Genomic DNA, 18,915 nt, shown 5'->3' with positions numbered 1-18,915 from the left:
AGCCTACAGCAATAGCTCACCTGCAACCTGTGGCTGAAGCTCATCTGAAGCCTGAAAACTACAGCAATAGCTCACCTGCTACCTGTGCCTGAAGATCACCTGAAGCCTACAACCACAGCAATAGCTCCCCTGCGACCTGTGGCTAAAGCCCGCCTGCAGTCTACACACTACAGCAATAGCTCACCTGCGACCTGTGGCTAAAGCCCGCCTGCAGCCTGCAAACTACAGCAATAGCTCACCTGCGACCTGTGGCTAAAGCCGCCTGCAAACTACAGCAATAGCTCATCTGCGACCTGTGGCTAAAGCCGCCTGCAAACTACAGCAATAGCTCATCTGCGACCTGTGGCTAAAGCCCGCCTGCAAACTACAGCAATTGCTCCCTTGCGACCTGTGGCTAAAGCCGCCTGCAGCCTGCAAACCACAGCAATAGCTCATCTGTGACCTGTGGCTAAAGCCCGCCTGCAAACTACAGCAATAGCTCCCTTGCGACCTGTGGCTAAAGCCCGCCTGCAAACTACAGCAATAGCTCCCCTGCGACCTGTGGCTAAAGCCCGCCTGCAAACTACAGCAATAGCTCCCTTGCGACCTGTGGCTAAAGCCGCCTGCAGCCTGCAAACCACAGCAATAGCTCATCTGTGACCTGTGGCTAAAGCCCGCCTGCAGCTTGCAAACTACAGCAATAGCTCATCTGTGACCTGTGGCTAAAGCCCGCCTGCAGCTTGCAAACTACAGCAATAGCTCACCTGCGACCTGTGGCTAAAGCCCGCCTGCAGCCTGCAAACTACAGCAATAGCTCACCTGCGACCTGTGGCTAAAGCCGCCTGCAAACTACAGCAATAGCTCATCTGCGACATGTGGCTAAAGCCCGCCTGCAGCCTGCAAACCACAGCAATAGCTCATCTGCGACCTGTGGCTAAAGACCGCCTGCAGCCTGCAAACTACAGCAATAGCTCCCCTGCGACCAGTTCTAGCTCGTGTGTCTAAGTGTAGATTGACACTCCATTTTTCTTATTGGGATATGGCAGTTTATGGGACATTGCATGCTCAGGTAACTTTCCATTCCTCTTATAACAATCACTTTTGAACAGAAGTCTGCTACTTTTTCCATTTGCACATCTGAAGCAGCAGATGTGTCTTGTGATTTGTCATGTGACCTGTCATGGGCCTAGAGCGGGCCATTCGCATGAGATGGCTCTCGGATGATCGCTTGTGTTTTCAGCAGGAAGAGGGCAGAAATCCGTTGTCGGACTCCTCTTCCCTTCAGGAGACCCCCATACACATCAGATAGTTGGGCATAGCCATATGATATACTAGATGTATATGGAGCTTGGCTGTGTTCGGCATTCCCCTAGCAATGTGATGCCACCTCTCCTATCATTGGTGTTTGGATGCTGGCTGGAATAGGCGATCAGGGATCTCTGTTCTGAATGTTCCTCGTGAGACAAGCTCCTTTTTAAAAGGTGTTTTTGTTAACAGACTTCTATCATTTTATACATTTTGGGTAGTGTGTTTATCGTGTGGAGGAGCACACAGGTGTTTGTAAAGATGAAGATGTCACATTATTTGGGGGAAATTAATAAGCCTTATACTAAGTTTCTGATTCAGCAACCAAGTCCGTAGGATTACAGAATGTTCCATCAGCCTGAGTGTCCTTTTGGCCTCTATCGAGCCTGTATACATCAGTTACTGTATGGAGTGGTGGAGTAGAATGTGCTATTTCATACAATGATATACAGTAAGAAATATATTTTGTATGGCTTTTACTACATCCTCAATAGTTAGAACCTCCCACTCCCGTCTCCAAGACTTTACACGTGCCGCGCCAATTCTTTGGAATGCACTTCTCAGGTCAATACGATTAGTCCCCAATCCCCACAATTTTAAGCGTGCCCTGAAAACGCATTTATTCAGACTGGCCTATCGCCTCAACACATTAACCTAATCTATCCCTGTGCGGCACAGCCAAAAGGTTTTACCATAACCAGGTTCCCCGCATCATGTTCCCTCATGCTTTATGCATCCATTAGCCCTCTGTGTCTGTACTGTTACACACTTAACATTATGGCTGGTCCATACAATCAGGGCAACTGTTACCACCCACCTTTCGTGTCTACCTCTTTCCTCATAGATTGTAAGCTTGCGAGCAGGGCCCTCATTCCTCTTGGTATCTGTTATGATCTATGTGATTATTATTATGCTGTAATGTCTATTGTCTGTACAAATCCCCTCTGAAATGTAAAGTGCTGCGGAATATGTCAGCGCTATAAAAATTTATTATTATTATTATTATTATTACTACATTTGGACGCTATAGAAGAAGCATGCTGCTTCTCTTACACTTCTCAGTATCTGATTGACATATACATCTTGTGTATTTGTTAAAATGGGGCTAGAGACATGATGTGATCAGAGCCTTAGGGTCCTTGCTGCCTTTTATTACTAATGTGCTATTGAGCATTAATGTTTTTTTACCAAATGTGGCTATGGTTATAGTCCTGTACATGCTGGAGACATAAGATGACACAGCAGGTCCCCATGGTGCTCTCAAACTTGAATTCCCCACTTATAATTTTTTTTTTTTTCTTGTGTTGTAGTTTTCCATCTTCTGAAAAATAAGGACAGACGGTCTATGATTGTGCCAACAATTTTAATAAACTGAGAACATGGCGTGTTGGGATTCTCAAAGCTCTGCTTGTAGCCGCTGTTCTGTCGGTTCTTCCAATAGGAGGGGAGAAATGTAGACTTGCTAATAATTCATAGGTTCTACAACCTACTGGATGGACAATTGATGTGGGAATCGAGTTGTTAAACCATGCAAATCTTGTAACCTTCAGTTTATATAATAAATCAACGTCCATCACCTATTTCTACGAACCTTTGTCGTGTAGAAAAGAGGTTGTTTATGTTTAATACACAGTCTGGAACAAATACGATCACATACGCATCTTGACAGCAAAACTTTACAGAGACTTTATTTTTTTCTCCACGTATGAGCCACTTCTTTTTCTTCCACTGCCTCATGAACTCATCATTCACTCTGAAAAACAACATAAAGACATTTACATCAGAACATGAGGGACTGCCAGCTCACTGATGAGTCAGATTATAGCTGCCCATTGAAGTATAGAAAGTGCAGAAGAAAGTAGGGAAAAGAAGGTGAGAGGTGTACTAGTAGGTAGAGACAGATTTGCTTTTTAGTAAGCGTTTCTGTATCCAGAGTGCTGGATTTACAGTTACACTTCTTACTAGTGCTGTATAAGTTCCTCCATGCAGCGTCTGTATGCAGTGTATGGTAGGCATCATAGTAGCTAGTCTACATCAGCCAGCTAAGAGACATTAGAGAGAGAGCCTGAAAAGGGTGAGAAAATGCAATATACAGTACAAGCCATACATCGGACAAATAGTGTTATTCCTCAATAATAGTGCAGTGACTAAACATATTGAAAACTCAATATTTCAAGAGTAACTGTTTTAATTTTTATTTCGTAAATCAATAGGACAAGTGAAAATAATAAACTTTGTAATTTATCTTATCAGAGAAATCTGCTTCTTTCTCCATCATGCCTGATCTCAAAAGTCTTAATTCACAAGTAAAATTGGTATTCTGTGAAGACAGATTTTTACATTACTGAGATAAGACATAATTACTACTAAATGACAGTTGCTACTGATAAGATTCTATCTAAGTAATTTAAAAATCTGTCTTCACTGAATACAGATTTTAGGTGTGAATTGAGAATTTTCAAAGTGAAATATCAGCCGTGGAACAGAAAGACTCTAAAGAAATGCAAGAGCTCAATAGGGTCTTATCCACTTTTAAAAGATTGATGAATAAAGGTAGAACCGCTCCCCTTGGGTGTTTGTGTGAGACAGAACACTGAAACCCAGATGCAACAGCTTTCATGGACAATGTAGATTTAAGTAACAGGATTGGAAGTCTTCCTGTGCTCTCTGGAATACAACACAAGTAGTGATGAAATAAAATTGTCAGTTTATTGTCAACGCGTTTCAGGGTCCACCTACTCTGTCTTCAGGACAACTATGCATAAATAACCATTTATGTATTATTTATGTATGGTTGTCTTGAAGGAGGAGTCGGTGGACCCTGAAACGCTTTGACAATAAAGCGAAAATTTTATTTGAGGAGCAGAAAGAAGCAGATTTCTCTGATAAGATATATTAGAAAATTTTGTATTTTCACATGTACTATTGTTTTATAAAATAAGAATTAAAATGACCGTTTAAACCCCTTCGTGACCAAGGATTTTATATTTACTTCATCGGCCTTTGGACAGGGCTCCGACGCGGAGCCTGCACCTTTCCCTGCACTTGATGGCTGATTTAATCAAGTTCCTCTAAGAGCTGCTGCTGGATCCACCTGCAGCTGGGAAAATGTTAAATGCTGCTGTCAATCACTGAAGTGGCATTTAACACGCGCCGTCCGGCGGCGCATCACAAGGCCTGCCCATCAGCGCTCCTGTCACATACTCATGGGGCGCCAATGGGTTGTCGTGACAGCGGGGGGTCTGCAGAAGACTCCCGTACCAGTCATCAAGATCCTACTGTGAATATCGGCCCGTGGCGATAGATCGTGATTTTTGCTAGTTCAAGATTCAAGAATCCTAAATAAAGTGAAAACAAGAAAAAAAAATATTTAAAAAATACAAGCCCAAATCACCCCTCTTTTGCCCCTTTAAAAATAAAAAATATTTTTTAAAAAAAAATACACATTTGGTATTGTTGCGTTCAGAAATGTCCGTTCTATCAAAATATAAAGTAAATTAATCCAATCAGTAAACTGCATAATGAGAAAAAAAATCAAAACTCCAAAATTACGGTACCTTTTTTTCGGTCACGGCAACATTTCAATAACATGCAATAACAAGCGATCAAAACATTGTATCTTCCCCAGAATGGTATCAATAAAAATGTCAGCTTGGTGCTCAAAAATAAACCCTCATGCAGCTCCATATCACGAAAAATGAGAACATTAAGTAAACCTATACATGATTGGTATATGCTTACTCGTACTGACCTGGAGAACCATATTACCAGGTCAGTTTTACCATATAGTGAGCTTGATAAATACAAAACAAATCTTTTCTGGAATTGCACTTTTTTTTTTTTTGCCGCACTTAGAATTTTTTCCTGCTTTCCAGTACACTATATGGTAAAAGCAATGGTGTCCATCAAAACTACAACTTGTCCCTCAAAAAACATGCCCTCATATGGCCATATTGACAGAAAAATAAAAAAGCTATGGCTCTTGGAAGAAGAGAAGAAAAAAGCAAAAATCTGAAAATCGCGCGGGGGTGATTTTAAACTTAGCGTTCTCACAAAAAATGATTCTATAAAATATGCAAATCGGTAACAAAATAAAATGAAGATGTAATGTGATGCGGGGCGGTAGCCTTGGGTGAGGCACTCGCCTGTCACGCACCAGCACGCTGCAAGGAAATGGGGGGTCTTGGCATGATGCGTGGACTTGTGCTGTGTTGGTGTTATGCCCGTGCAGGCCACATGTAACCATGGTTGTTTGTTTGCCAGGACCAGATGTTTCACAGTTCAATCAATGAGACCACTGCCAAACTACACACACTGTCAGTATTGCTAACACCTTTAACACACATTACAAGTCACGATATACATCATAGTTCATATTACATCACGTAACATTTTACAACCATAAACTTGTTTCTTTAAGCGGGAAAGGGGGCAGCATGTCCATATCCTTACAGAAACACAACCGAAAGATCTAAAACCTTCACATTTTTTAAGTTTTCTGCTTCTATGAGGGTAGGAGGAACAAGTAATGCATACCTTTCTAGGATCTGACCCCACAATGTGATCTGGATTTTATTGGCAAGTCATACTTTTGTATACCCTCAGTCCGTGGCTCAGATTTCCATAGCTGCCCACCAGTTTATCAGGTAATTTCCGTGTTTGTGAACAGGCAGTAAGGTAGTAAAAAAGAAGGACCGACAATCTAAAATACTTTATTGTATTATTAATTGCACCCCGTTATAATTCCGTAGTCTAGAGATCCAAACCTGCAATAAAAATCTTTGTGCCAATGGTGAAGTCCAAGGGCCCGATTCGTAAAAGCTTTCAATCCAGGATTTTGGTGGAAAAGCTTTGAAAAGTTGCAAGATTTAGGCGCCAATCAAGTTACTCCTACATTTTGCAACTTCACCCCAATTTCTCCCAGGTCCACCAAAATGGGTGGAGCGAGGGCTGCACATCACAGCTAATCTAATTCATGACGAGCTGTGGTGTTCCCTACACCAAAAATCTCACCCCAGTACCTTTTTGGAGTAAAATTTCTAGCGTAGCACATGTAAGTGCATGGCTCTTGTCAGACTCTTCAGATTCATGAAGAGGTAAGCACCTCTTCATGAATCTTGAGCGTCTGACTCTCGGACACCCCCTCATCAATATTGCCGTGTACAACGTCCGGTCTTGATAAATCTGGGCCCTAACAGTCTTTATTGAAGAAAGTGACCATTCAGACATGTTACCTAATTACACACATGTGCATATAAACTCATGTAATAAAGCTATTATATTTGAGAAATATATATATATATATCTCCCCCCAAAAAATCAATGTTCAAAAGTTAAATCAATGCATAAAAAAGTATAAACTTTTTTTTGGCAGCAGACTGGTTAAATTTGACTATGTAGACCAGAGTTTTTTGAGTACCGGTTGCTCATCAGAAAGAGAAGGTGAAGGAGACCTTTACCATAGTAACCATTGTGCTCAGTCACTGCATGGCTGTTTTCCCCGTCTGTTTGTCTTCAGGTTTCTCTTTAGGCAACATGAAGGCAATTAAGATGCAAGTAGAGTGCACGTCTCCAGCTCTTGTGACTCACATTTGGTTAAAGACCAAATAAATAAATGAGAAGCGGTTTTGTGATAAGGAGCCATGTTGGGCATTTATTACCGTGAAACTGTACAGAATTATGCTCTGCATCTTCATGCCGTTTTCCAGTCCCTGAATGGAAGTATTTCAGATGCTTTTAGGGCCAGTCTGCAACCTGTGTATAAATAGCACACATCCGGAGCAGCCATTATCTGAGGCAAGCGACCCAGTACAAGTGCAGGCGGCTGCCAAATTACAGAAACACTCCATCCGCGAGCAGGTGAACAGACGCGAAAAAGAATCAACTTAATCCATAGATTTAAACATTAAGGCTACATGATAACTTAGACTGCGTGACATTAGGATCGCAAAGTGCGAAATCCCAGTTACAAGTTGTCCCATTTGGGGCACAGCGATGGGATAAACCATAAGTATCCGATAACTAGAGATGTCTGGATGGTCTCCTACATCTGGAGAACAAGGGACTGGCGTGTATACCCGTAGAATAGAGAAGTATGCATTCACACGTTAGAATCAAATCCTATTTTTTGGCACATTTTATAAACCATGCTTCTAGGCATTGTGTAACTGATTAACAGAGAAAATTGGAGACGTTGCTAACGTACAGATCTGCACCGTTATAACATCAAATTGGCATTTTCTGTTGTTCTGATGGGTTGCCAGCAGCTGTTATATAGCAGCACACGTGCGTATGTCGTATCGCAGTGGTAACAGAATTGTTCGTCTCTAGTGGCATGTTTGCATTTTCGGAAAATTGCACCAGTGGGTTTGTTGGAATCAATGATTATGCATTACATTATTGTGACAGACTTGATATTAAGTAACTTATTTCTTCTAGGAGAAGGAGCGCAACAACAGGCGAAAAAAGAAAAAAGCAGCTCAGATGGAAGAGGAGGTCCAGTACACCCCTGCTGTAGAGGATGAGGAGATGGAGGGATCGGGGATTAGTGGTAATGAAGAAGAAATGGCAGAAGAAGGAGACAGTAAGTGTTAGAAACATTTGCTGCTTACTTTTCCCTGTCATTTGTTGTATATGTTGAAATTCTTAGAAGTGGTCCAAAACCAAAATTTATTTTACTCCTATATCTCGATTTAATGTCATAATCTAATGTTTTTTTTCTAATATACTCTAATTAAAAAGTCCCTGCCGTTCCCTCACAACTCTTAACTGCTTTTTTTTTTCCACTACTTCCTCTTTGATGACACTTTGAGAATCCCAGTGCATGCTGGGATTGTCAAATGAATCGACGTCAGGGGGCAGAGGCTGCTGTTTCTGGTCTAGTGCCTGCTCTACCGAGCATGCATCAGTTGTCAATTCCGAGGTATGCTCAGTAGATTCTTGTCACTGTGCAATGTGCACAGTGACAGTGCACTCCCTTGCACTGAGCAGAAGTGACAAGTCGGCAAGAGAGCGCACTGTCGGTGAGCGTTGTAAAAAGACTACCCAGCATGCAGGAAATGAAGAGACCAGCTCCGCCCCCACAAGTGATGTCACTTGCACAGGCATCGCTGGTCTTTAATACCATTAACTTTGTAGTATATTTTATCATAGAAATCTGCTTCTTTCTCCATTTATGAGCCACTCATCCCCACTTCTACCCTGAAACCATTATTTAATCTGAAAAACCGCTTAAATCCATTTTGGTTAAAGCAAATCTGATTGCCAAGATGGAGAAGTGCCAGATTACACAGCCTATGAAAGAAGGCCTTTCATCAAATATATTTCATGTTTAACTGGACACACAATGTAATAGTGGCTGCAGAGCGGAGTAAAATGTGTTTATTTTTTGCCTCTCTGTTGCAGAGATATTAGCATTCAAAGTATTTGGCCCCTAATGAGTTAATTTTTTTAAGTTCAGGTGAGTATTTTCCGATAGCAACTCCTAAAGGAAGAAGAAGTACACGACCCCAGTTAAAACACTAATGTGAACTTAAAAGAGTATTCCCATCTCCAAGATTCTATATCAGCGTGTGGTAGGTATTATAATATTCGCAAATTCCTCCAATTAGAAATGTAGTATAGTTTTTCTGATTCTCTATGTCTCTTTCCTCATGTGCAGACACGCACATGACCGATATAGTGACAGTTAGTTAGCTAGTTGCTAGTGGTTGTAACCATGGCTACCTAAGGTCTTGCAATGCCTGCCCATGAGGAAAGAAGACATAGTGAATCAGAAAAACTATACTACATTTCTAATTGGAGGTTTTTGATAATATTATTATTATTACACCTACCATATATTGGGGTATGATCTTGGAGATGGGAATACCCCTTTAAGTAAAGTTAACTATTAGATGGTAAATACAGATATCTCTGCAACAGAGATAAGAAATAGAAAAATGTTTTATTCCGCAGGTAGAGCCCGTGACAAATTCAGACAATCAGAACCTTCTCCATCAAGTGACTCCCCTCAGCTACACTGCTCAGGAATGCTGTACAATGTTCTTCATGCTTCTGTTTGTGTAGAACGCAAAGTATGAAGAACAGGAATCCCTCATGTTTGTGTCTACTTTGTATGGGAGACATCATGGCAGCTAGTCTCGGCCAACTAGCTCCTCGAGAACTGAAAATTAGAGACCGAGCCTGCAATGGAGAAAACTTTTGAATAATGGATGATATTAGTCCTATAATGGACGAAATTGTGTTATTCCTCATGTACTCAAACATGACAGCCTATTTGGAAATGTACTCGCACAACTTATTCTGAAAAGTCACCTGCAATGACAGATATGATTGAAATAGCCATGTGTGCATTGAATATCTGTTGTGTTTGCCCAAAAGACTCAGGCTTTATTCTGCATTTTGAGTATATTTTGAGAAGATTTCCCACCATATACCTCTTATGTATGGAATCGTATACAGGCATATGTTTCTCATTGACTTTCGTATTGAAAAGAAAATGGGCATTTCTTTTATACAAGAAAAGGACACTCTTTTTGTCATTGTCAGGTTAATAAGAGTCTATGGACACGCTAAGTCAGTACACCCAATGCACAGTGCGCAGTCAGTGTGAGTGTACCCTAAAGCTGGCCATGAGCAGTAGATGTTTGTCCCACAGAGCACTATTCTTCCCAGCTCCTAGATAAACATAAGAGCTCGGCCAAAGATTCATGCGTTTTCAACAGCAAGATGGGAGAAATCTATGCAGACACCTCTGTCAGTGGCATATCTGCCTGATTGTTCTTTTCCTTGCCATCACCTATCGGGGGAGAGTCGGGAGGCAGCCATTATCAGATGCTTGTCTGGTCCCACCAAAATCGACAGGTTCGAAAGACATTTCTCTAATGTGTATGGTAGCCTTTACTATCAATATGTCATCACCTTATAAGATAGGAATACTGATTTAATATTTTACATGTTTATAGCGTAAAATGCACTTAAACTTGATGTACGGGTGTTATTATATAATATGCATGTAATTTTAAGTAATTACCGTAGATTTCTGCAATGTCTGTGATGCGGTACGGCTTCCTGATGCCCTTGTCTTGTTCCTTCAGCTGCAGTGAACAACAGTTCAGATACAGAGAGTGTTCCATCGCCGAGACAGGAAGCCAAAGAAAGCCGAGACAATGAAGCCAAGCCAGTAGGAACCTCTCTAGTGGAAACGAACAGTGAGGCACCGGCTGATCCCGGTAACTCAACTGTGCAGCAATCTCAGGAAATTACAGAAAGGACTAGTAATACGGAGGAACCCAAAGAAGATCCAGAAGCTAGTACAGTGAAAAAGGAAGTGGAAGATGAAGACCGATTATGTGAGGAACCAAGCAAAAGTGAAATAAAGCAGGAAGAAACTGAGGACTATAAAGAAAATTTTGCCGAAAACATCGATGAGCCACCAAAAGAGGCACCAGAAGTACCCCAGAAAGTGGAAAAGAAGCATAGCAAACATGGGGGGAAGACAAATGCAGACAGTGACTCTAGTGCCACCTGCAGTGCAGATGAGGCTGAAGAGCAGGATTCCACTGAAAAGAACAGGTATGAAGTCATCTTCTAGGCTTTAGAGGGAAAACATAGCACTTATTCTAATTAAATGGCAGCTTCTTATATTCACAATAAAGTGATCTTATGAGTGTTTGCTCTATCTATAGAGGTTGTCGTGGATAGTTTGTGCCACCATATCCTCGTCATATTGTGGTTGTTTGAGGGTCACGTTTCTACAGCAATATTTAGATCTTGCAGGACTCCTCAACAGGAGGAAGAAGCACAGGTTTCTATACTAGAGGCCGAGCACGAAGTGCTACATGACAGTAATAATAGAGGCTACTGATTGCTCTAATGTGGTGATGATGAGCTCTGATTTCTTCATTCTTGAGGAATGTGCAGTTGGCTTTGGTGTGCAGCAGGAATCACTTCTTCATGGCCAAGGATTTCAGTGAGTTTTAATATCCAGTTTTCCTCTGTTGATATAGTGCAATGCTCCTTTCTCACCTTTATTTTATGTAATGTACAGATAGTTGATGGTTTTTCGTGGTGTAAATATTTTCATGTAATTTAGTGGAATTATGATACAGTCTCCCCCATCCAATGTCTGCCCGTTTCAGCTCTTCTCCCATAAACGAATCCTCCATGGCAGTAATGTTTCAATGTACTAACTGCAACTCACAACTAGTTTGTGTCTGAGAGAAAGGGAGAAAACATAACTCTTTTCTCATGTTTAAATTGCTTGTTTTCAACCACGGATGCTCCAGACAAATAGACCGGGTTTTTGCGCTACATGCTGTGTCCTACCAGAAACATGTCCGGAATAGGCAAAGGCTTTTCAAATCTAGCTATAGTATGCTGACCTTGTGTGTGGGAGCAGGATTATCTTTGCTTCGGTTTGGATTTTTAGAGATAATTGTATCGGTGCCTTTTTTTTTCTCTGAAGCCCAATTATCTGAATTGTCGGACCTCTGTAGAATTGCTTTTACCTGCACTGTCTCTGTCCCTGTAGTGAGGTCACTTCCTCTAGAAGAGCTCTTCAGTTAAGTGTCTTTTGGAAATACATCATCCTAGTCATGACCGTTGTCTGAGGTTTTGCACAATCCACCTTTGTTTGGAAGGATCTATATTTGTAGAGTATTAAGTGCTTGCTGATTGCTTACAGGAAAAGATCTTCAAATACTATATGAAGGATAAATAAGATGACGTCCTTTGTAAGCTCGACACGACATATTAGCCTTGCTTGCTCTGACTGCTTGTTGTAGGCTTCGCCTTAATGTTATCTTGATGGAAAGCTACAAGTCCTGTCTTGTTTTATCGCCATAGATTTCCGTTACTTGGATATTTCCAGGATTCAGTGTCTGCCAGCTTCTTTTCCCAAGGATTATTTGTGCATAGAAAAGCCACTGGAAAAAAGCTTTAAAGTGGTGTTCCCATCTCCTACAATTATTTCCTGTCCATAAGTTATGCAATGAATGAATGTACGTCTTGAGACCAGAGTTGCATTGTGTGTTGCCAGTTTAGAGGTGTTTGGAATTCTCATATAAATGGATGGGAATTTCAGCCATGTCTCCACTGACAGCATGGCGAGTCAGGCCCTCTTACCGAAATAGATGCAGGTCCCAATGGTGGGAGCTCATCTACTATACATTTATGGGAAATCCCATGGATATGCCATAATTGTCCAACTTTCAAACTAATTTGTTTTCTTTTTGCTATTCCAAATAATCAACAAATAATGAAGCACCCTTGCAAATTAGCCAGATCTGATATCTCCATATTCACGCTTCTGATTTTTCCATGTACTAGAAAAACTGCGCAATTATCCTGATCAGACTTTGGTCAGAGTGGGGTCTAAGTATCATTCGTTTTTCTTGTATATGAAGAAAACTTAAAAAAAAAAAAAAGTTTCTCCGCCGTCTCCATTTGGAAAATCAAACCTCACTCTGATTTTTTTCACAGACCTATTGACTTGATTCTGATCTGAGGGTTGGATAAAAATTAGATGTGCCTCTGCAATTTTCCATTGACCTCCAAGTTCCTGAAAAATCAGACTCCTAGACTATCATAGGTATGAGTGCGATCTGTAAAAAGCACGGATAACACTCATATGTGAAAATCAGGTGTGTGAATGAGGCCTTAGTGCTGATGGTATACTTGCCAACATTTCCATGGATGGGTAAAGGGGTATTCCCATCTCCATGATCCTAGTCAAATATGTAGTAGGTGTAATTATAATATTAGCAAATGCCTCCAATTAGAAGTGTAGTATACTAATTCTGATTTGCTCTGTCTCTTTTATCATGTGCAGGCATTACAGGACCTTAGGTATCCGTGGTTATGACCACTGATACAGTGACAGCTAGTTGTTAGTGGTCATAACCATGGATACCTAAGGTCTTGCAATTCCTGCACATGAGGAAAGAGACATGGCGAATCAGAAGAACTATACTACATTTGTAATTGGAGGTATTTTCTGATATTATTATTAGTAGTAGTACACCTACTACATACTGGAATAGGATCTTGGAGATAGGAATACCCCTTTAATCCCTGCCCCTGAAAACACTACTCCTACTAGGAACTTCACTACCTTTTGGAAATACCCACTTTTGGGTGGGGTTTACTCACTCATATAGGCTTAGGAGTCCTGGGAAGTATTGGACAGTTTCCACTTATGTGATGTATACCTATGTAGCTCCATGGTAACCGACTACGTGTAAACTTGTGTAGTCTTATCCTGCAGTCGTTGCAACATTGGTGCTTCTGGCTAATCTCCAAAATGTAAGGAAAGAGAATAAATATGGAAGGGAATTCGAAAGCAGGATCAGACAACACGGGGTTTGTTTGTACTTTGGTACCAGGGTGACACGGTTTTGGATTGGTGATAGTTCACACATAGCCGTAAAGAATTAAAAAAAAGTGCAATGTTTCCTGTTCATGATTCAAGAGTTGAAACAACAGTAACATGAAGGAATGGGTGGGCTAGTGACCGCTCAGTGGGAACTCTGTACCAACTGGAGAGGGCATCGTAGCATGTTTTCTATGAACTCCTAGAGATGGAAGAGCCGTGTGTTACGCTGAATAGTGCGGTAATCTGGCTTTTAGAAAGGGCTGAATTCTAGGCCTACCTGCCCGTTGGTGGAGGCATCAGAGGAGGAAGCAAAATGCAATTCTTTGCGAAGGTGCTTTATTATTTAGAGCCTTCACGAGCCTGAATAAAGATTCCCATTATATGGTATGTTTTACTCTTCGCCACGACAGCACCCACTTGGAGAGAGGGATCCACCCATAGGAACAGGAAACCTACAGAGATAAAAGAGGGCGGTCCGCCTCTCCTCCTCAGTTGGTTTCCTGTTCCTATCGGAACCACAGGATCTCTACAGAAGACATACCTGGGCCAAGGAACCGCCTGTGCAGTGTCCGTGCGAACGGCAGGGGTTCCGGTCCAGAAGCAGCGTTGGGGGAGTGCTGGAATCCGGCTCCCCCCTCGTCTGAGACGGCAGCGTAAAAGAAACACCGGTACCGGGTGGAGCCGACCGGGGGTTTTCTTATGGATACACGTCACCGGGATCTTGGAGGCAACCATCCCGGTCCGTGTGGGAGTGCGGAGCCGAGATAGAGAGGCTATCTCTGGCGTTCTGAAAACAGGTACAGCGAGGACGCAGGTACAGCGCTGGGAGGAGGTAAGGAGGAACTTCCGGGTTACCGGAGGTTCCTCAGCGTACAGCGCATGCGCGGTCTTTCGCAGCCGCGCGATACCAGCAAAGGAGCACTCCCCGCCCCCTCCAAGAAAAAAAAAAAAAAGGGATGTGATTTAGTATAGCGGCGCCGGACGGTGTTTCCAGGCCGGGCGCAGGCTAAATGAATGCACCGGAAGCAGGTGCACCTGGGAGGGGGAGGTACCAGGTACTGAAGGGTGGCATAAAAAACCGAGGGGGATAATGATAGAGCGTGCAGACATGTCTTCCCCAAGACAGGACACGCATCCCCAAGCAGGTGATACGGCAGCAGCGGAACAGCGAGGCTCCTCGGATAGGAGCCACAGAAGTCATGCCAAAAGAACCTCTTCTCAGCCTCCTGAACCGGCTAAAAGGAAGGAAAAATCAAAAAACAAGGAATGTGCCCTCTGTACATGTCCTTTACCGGACTCTTATACAAAGAGGCTGTGCAAAAAGTGCATTTCTGAAAATACAAAACAGACTTCAACATCAGCCACAGATATTAGGGCTATTATAAGGGAGGAACTACAAGCCCTAACCCAGTCAAGCGGTATATCCAAAAAACCTAAGGCTAACAGACCAACTGCAGTTTTCTTAGATACAGATGAAGACGAAGCAGTAGTCTCTGACAGCTCCAATACGTCTACATCATCCTCTTCCTCTGATATGGAGGGTCGTTCATGTTTTCCGTTAGAGAACATGGACAACTTGGTGAAATCTGTAAGAAACACCATGGGTTGCACAGACACTAAGGAGCCGCAAACGACCCAAGAGATTGTTTGCGGGATTGACAGATAGGAGGAAGAGGGTTTTTCCCGTTATACCGGCAATAAAGGCCTTAGTCAAAAAGGAATGGGAGAAGCAGGATCAGAGAGGTTATCTTCCCTCGGCTTCAAAAAGAAGGTATCCCTTTAGCGACGAGGAATTGTTAAAGTGGTCTAAGGTCCCAAAGGTCGACGCGGCAGTTGCCTCAGCCTCAAAACAGTCGGCCTTACCAGTAGAAGACGCAGGGATTCTAAAAGACCCACTGGACCGGAAAGCGGAGGCCTCACTTAAGAGAGCATGGGAGGCAGCCACGGGCACGTTTAAGCCGGCAATAGCCAGTACGTGCACAGCTCGCTCTATGCTGGTCTGGATTGATCAGCTAGACCAACAAGTTGAACAAAAAGTCTCCAGAGACAAGCTTCGAGCAGCCATACCACTGATTCGTGGCGCAGCGGCATACATAGCAGACGCATCAGCCGATTCACTACGCATGGCAGCCAGAACAGCAGGCTTGCTTAATAACGCCAGACGAAGCCTATGGCTTAAAAGCTGGAGAAGTGACACCCAATCCAAGGCAAAGCTCTGTGCCATACCTTGTGAGGGTGAGTTTTTGTTTGGAAAAGCGTTGGACGAAATCCTTGCTAAAGCAAAAGAAAGGAAAAAAGGGTTCCCTAACCCCTCTCTCCCATTTTATAGGAGAGCGTTCAGAAGACGACCATTTGGTAGGGGAAGAACAACAGAAAATCAGAACCGCTGGGCCACGAAAGAAGGGAAAGGAAAAGGTGCTATGTTTAGGGGATCCTCCTTCCGCAGAGATCGGACCTAGAGAACCAGTCCCTCCAGTGGGAGGGAGACTAAAAATTTTCCTTCAGGAATGGGAGAAAATCACGACCAGCCCTTGGGTCCTGGGCATTATTAGAGAAGGACTAAAATTAAATTTCCATCATGTGCCCTGTAACTCAGTCATTGTAACATCCCTTAACTCCCCAGTCCAACAGCGGGCCTTAGAGACTGAAATTTTCAGTCTTCTGGATAAAAAAGTCTTGGTCCAGGTGCCAAAAGGACAGGAAGGGAGAGGATTTTACTCCCCTCTCTTTCTGATACCTAAACCCGATGGCTCCTTCAGGACGATAATTAACCTGAAGAAACAATACTTTTATAACAAATCATAGATTTAAGATGGAGTCTATTAGATCCGCAATTAAGCTCCTCTTTCCCAATTGTATGATGGCAGGCCTGGATCTGAAAGATGCCTATTATCATCTTCCCATCCATTACAGATTTCAGAAATACCTCAGAGTGGCGGTCTTCCTCGAGGGCACCATAAAACACCTTCAGTTCACAGCCATGCCAATCGGCCTTTCCATCGCTCCAAGAGTCTTTACAAAGGTGATGCTGGAAGTAATGGCCTTCTTACGCCAAAAGGACACGCTGATAGTGCCCTGTTTGGATGATTTTTTGATAATGGGTAACTCAACTAAACAATGTAATGAACGAGTGGCTGATGCAATCTTATCCCTACAGGCTCTCGGTTGGGTAATAAATTTCAAGAAATCCAGAATCGAACCACAATCAGTTCAGTCCTTCCTGGGTCTTCAGCTAGACTCCATAAGCCAAAAATGTCTGCTACCACAGGTAAAGATTACAACAATTAAAACGAAGGTCAGATTAGCGATAAACGAACCACACATGTCGTTAAGAGACGCAATGTCCCTTCTGGGGTCCCTTACTTCCTGCATCCCGGCGGTTCGGTGGGCCCAATTCCATACAAGAGATTTACAGCATCAAATCCTCTCGGAGGAGATTCAGGACCAGGGGAATTTAAATAAAAAAATCACTTTATCTCAGATAGTCCTAACCTCCCTAACATGGTGGCTAGACGATAATAACTTATCGGGAGGAGTACCATGGGTAGTAACACCCTCCCGTATAATTACTACTGACGCCAGCCCCACAGGATGGGGAGCCCACATGGGAAGCACCTTCACCCAAGGCTTATGGGATATAAGGGAAGAGCACGATTCATCAAACTTGAAAGAGTTAAAAGCAGTGGGTCATGCATTATATCATTTTCTCCCACAGTTACAAGGAGAGAACGTAAGAATCCTGTCAGACAACACCACAGTGGTCGCATATCTGAACAGGCAAGGCGGGACTCGATCAGTCGCATTAATGTCTTCCGCAAGGAAGATCTTGTCCTTAGCCGAAAAACATTTTTCATCTCTCTCAGCCCTCCACATAAGAGGAGAAGACAATGTGGAAGCGGATTCTCTAAGTCGCCACACACTGCGGCAAGGAGAGTGGTGCCTGAGCCGGCAAATATTCACAAACATTGTGTCACTATGGGGCCTTCCCCAAATAGATCTCTTCGCCACCGGGAAAAACAAACAAGTGCGAAGATTCGCCTCTCTGAATGTAGCAGACAGGCCAGAAATCCTGGATGCCCTCCAGGCCCCATGGCGGATCAAACTGGCGTATGCCTTCCCCCCAATCATACTACTACCGCAGGTCATCAGGAAGATCAGGGCAGAGAAGGCACGAATAATCTTAATAGCACCATTCTGGCCCAGGAGACCGTGGTTTTCATGCCTGCGGGCAATGTCAGTGACCGACCCTTGGGTGCTTACTTCAACCCCCAGGCTACTCTCGCAGGGGCCATTCTTCCATCCTCATGTGGACAATCTCCACTTGACGGCTTGGAACTTGAAAGGGAAATGTTAAGGGCAAGAGGTTTTTCGGAAGGGCTAGTCAACACTCTCCTACAAAGTCGAAAATTGTCTACAACAAAAATTTACACCAGGGTGTGGAGAAAATTCCTAGAGTTTCACACAGCCCCTGATTCCAGAGAGATTCCAATAACAGCAATTCTAGAATTTCTACAAAGGGGAAAAAATTTAGGACTATCTGTTAACACTCTAAAAGTCCAGGTGTCAGCTTTAGGGGCCCTCTATAGTTATAATGTGGCAGGTAATAGATGGATTACCAGATTTATCTCGGCCTGTGAGCGGAGCGAACCGGTACACATACCTAGGGTCCCTCCTTGGGACTTGAATTTGGTGCTGGAGGCCCTTACACGTGCTCCGTTTGAACCATTAGATTCAATATCCCTTAAACACCTATCTCTCAAAACAGTACTGCTAGTTGCACTAACCTCAGCCAGAAGGGTTAGCGACATACAAGCACTATCGATAGAACCCCCTTTCCTATTAACATTCCAGGATCAGCTAATATTAAAACCAGACCCCTCATACTTACCAAAGGTAGCAGGGAAGTTCCATAGATCACAAGAGATCCACCTCCCCTCATTTTTTAATAACCCTTCTACTCCAGAGGAAGAGAAATTTCATACGCTAGATGTTAGAAGAGCAGTATTACAATACATCGAGAGATCTAGCAGCTGGAGGAAGAGTAGGGCTCTATTTATTTCCTTCCAGGGCCAAAAGAAGGGATATGAGGTCACAAGGGGTACCCTGTCACGATGGATCAGAGATGCGATCAGCCTAGCATACTCCGCAAGCAATGAAGATCCCCCGGAAGGTATCAAGGCACACTCCACCAGAGCAATGGCTTCTTCTTGGGCAGAGAGGGGAGACGTCGCAATCGAGTCTATATGTAAGGCTGC

The 18,915-nt window shown here is 43.1% G+C and overlaps 1 protein-coding gene across 15 annotated transcripts in view; it reads left to right on the top strand.

Annotated features, from left to right (window-relative positions):
- Nucleotides 1-18,915, top strand: part of NCOR2 (nuclear receptor corepressor 2) — a 545,344-nt gene that overhangs the window by 451,240 nt on the left and 75,189 nt on the right. For 14 of the 15 annotated variants that reach the window (XM_073586135.1, XM_073586128.1, XM_073586134.1 and 11 more), the window contains exons 19-20: nucleotides 7,723-7,867; nucleotides 10,383-10,860. In XM_073586135.1, coding sequence (XP_073442236.1) covers nucleotides 7,723-7,867; nucleotides 10,383-10,860 — 623 coding nt within the window. The remainder of the gene's footprint in view (nucleotides 1-7,722; nucleotides 7,868-10,382; nucleotides 10,861-18,915) is intronic. The other variant, XM_073586125.1, reaches the window with a different exon arrangement.

Source organism: Dendrobates tinctorius, unplaced genomic scaffold (genome assembly GCF_039654945.1).
Source record: "Dendrobates tinctorius isolate UK_male_01 unplaced genomic scaffold, ASM3965494v1 ptg000090l, whole genome shotgun sequence".
Taxonomy (NCBI): Eukaryota; Metazoa; Chordata; class Amphibia; order Anura; family Dendrobatidae; genus Dendrobates; species Dendrobates tinctorius.
Note: the sequence above shows the minus strand (reverse complement) of the source record. Positions and strands in the feature narration are given on the sequence as shown.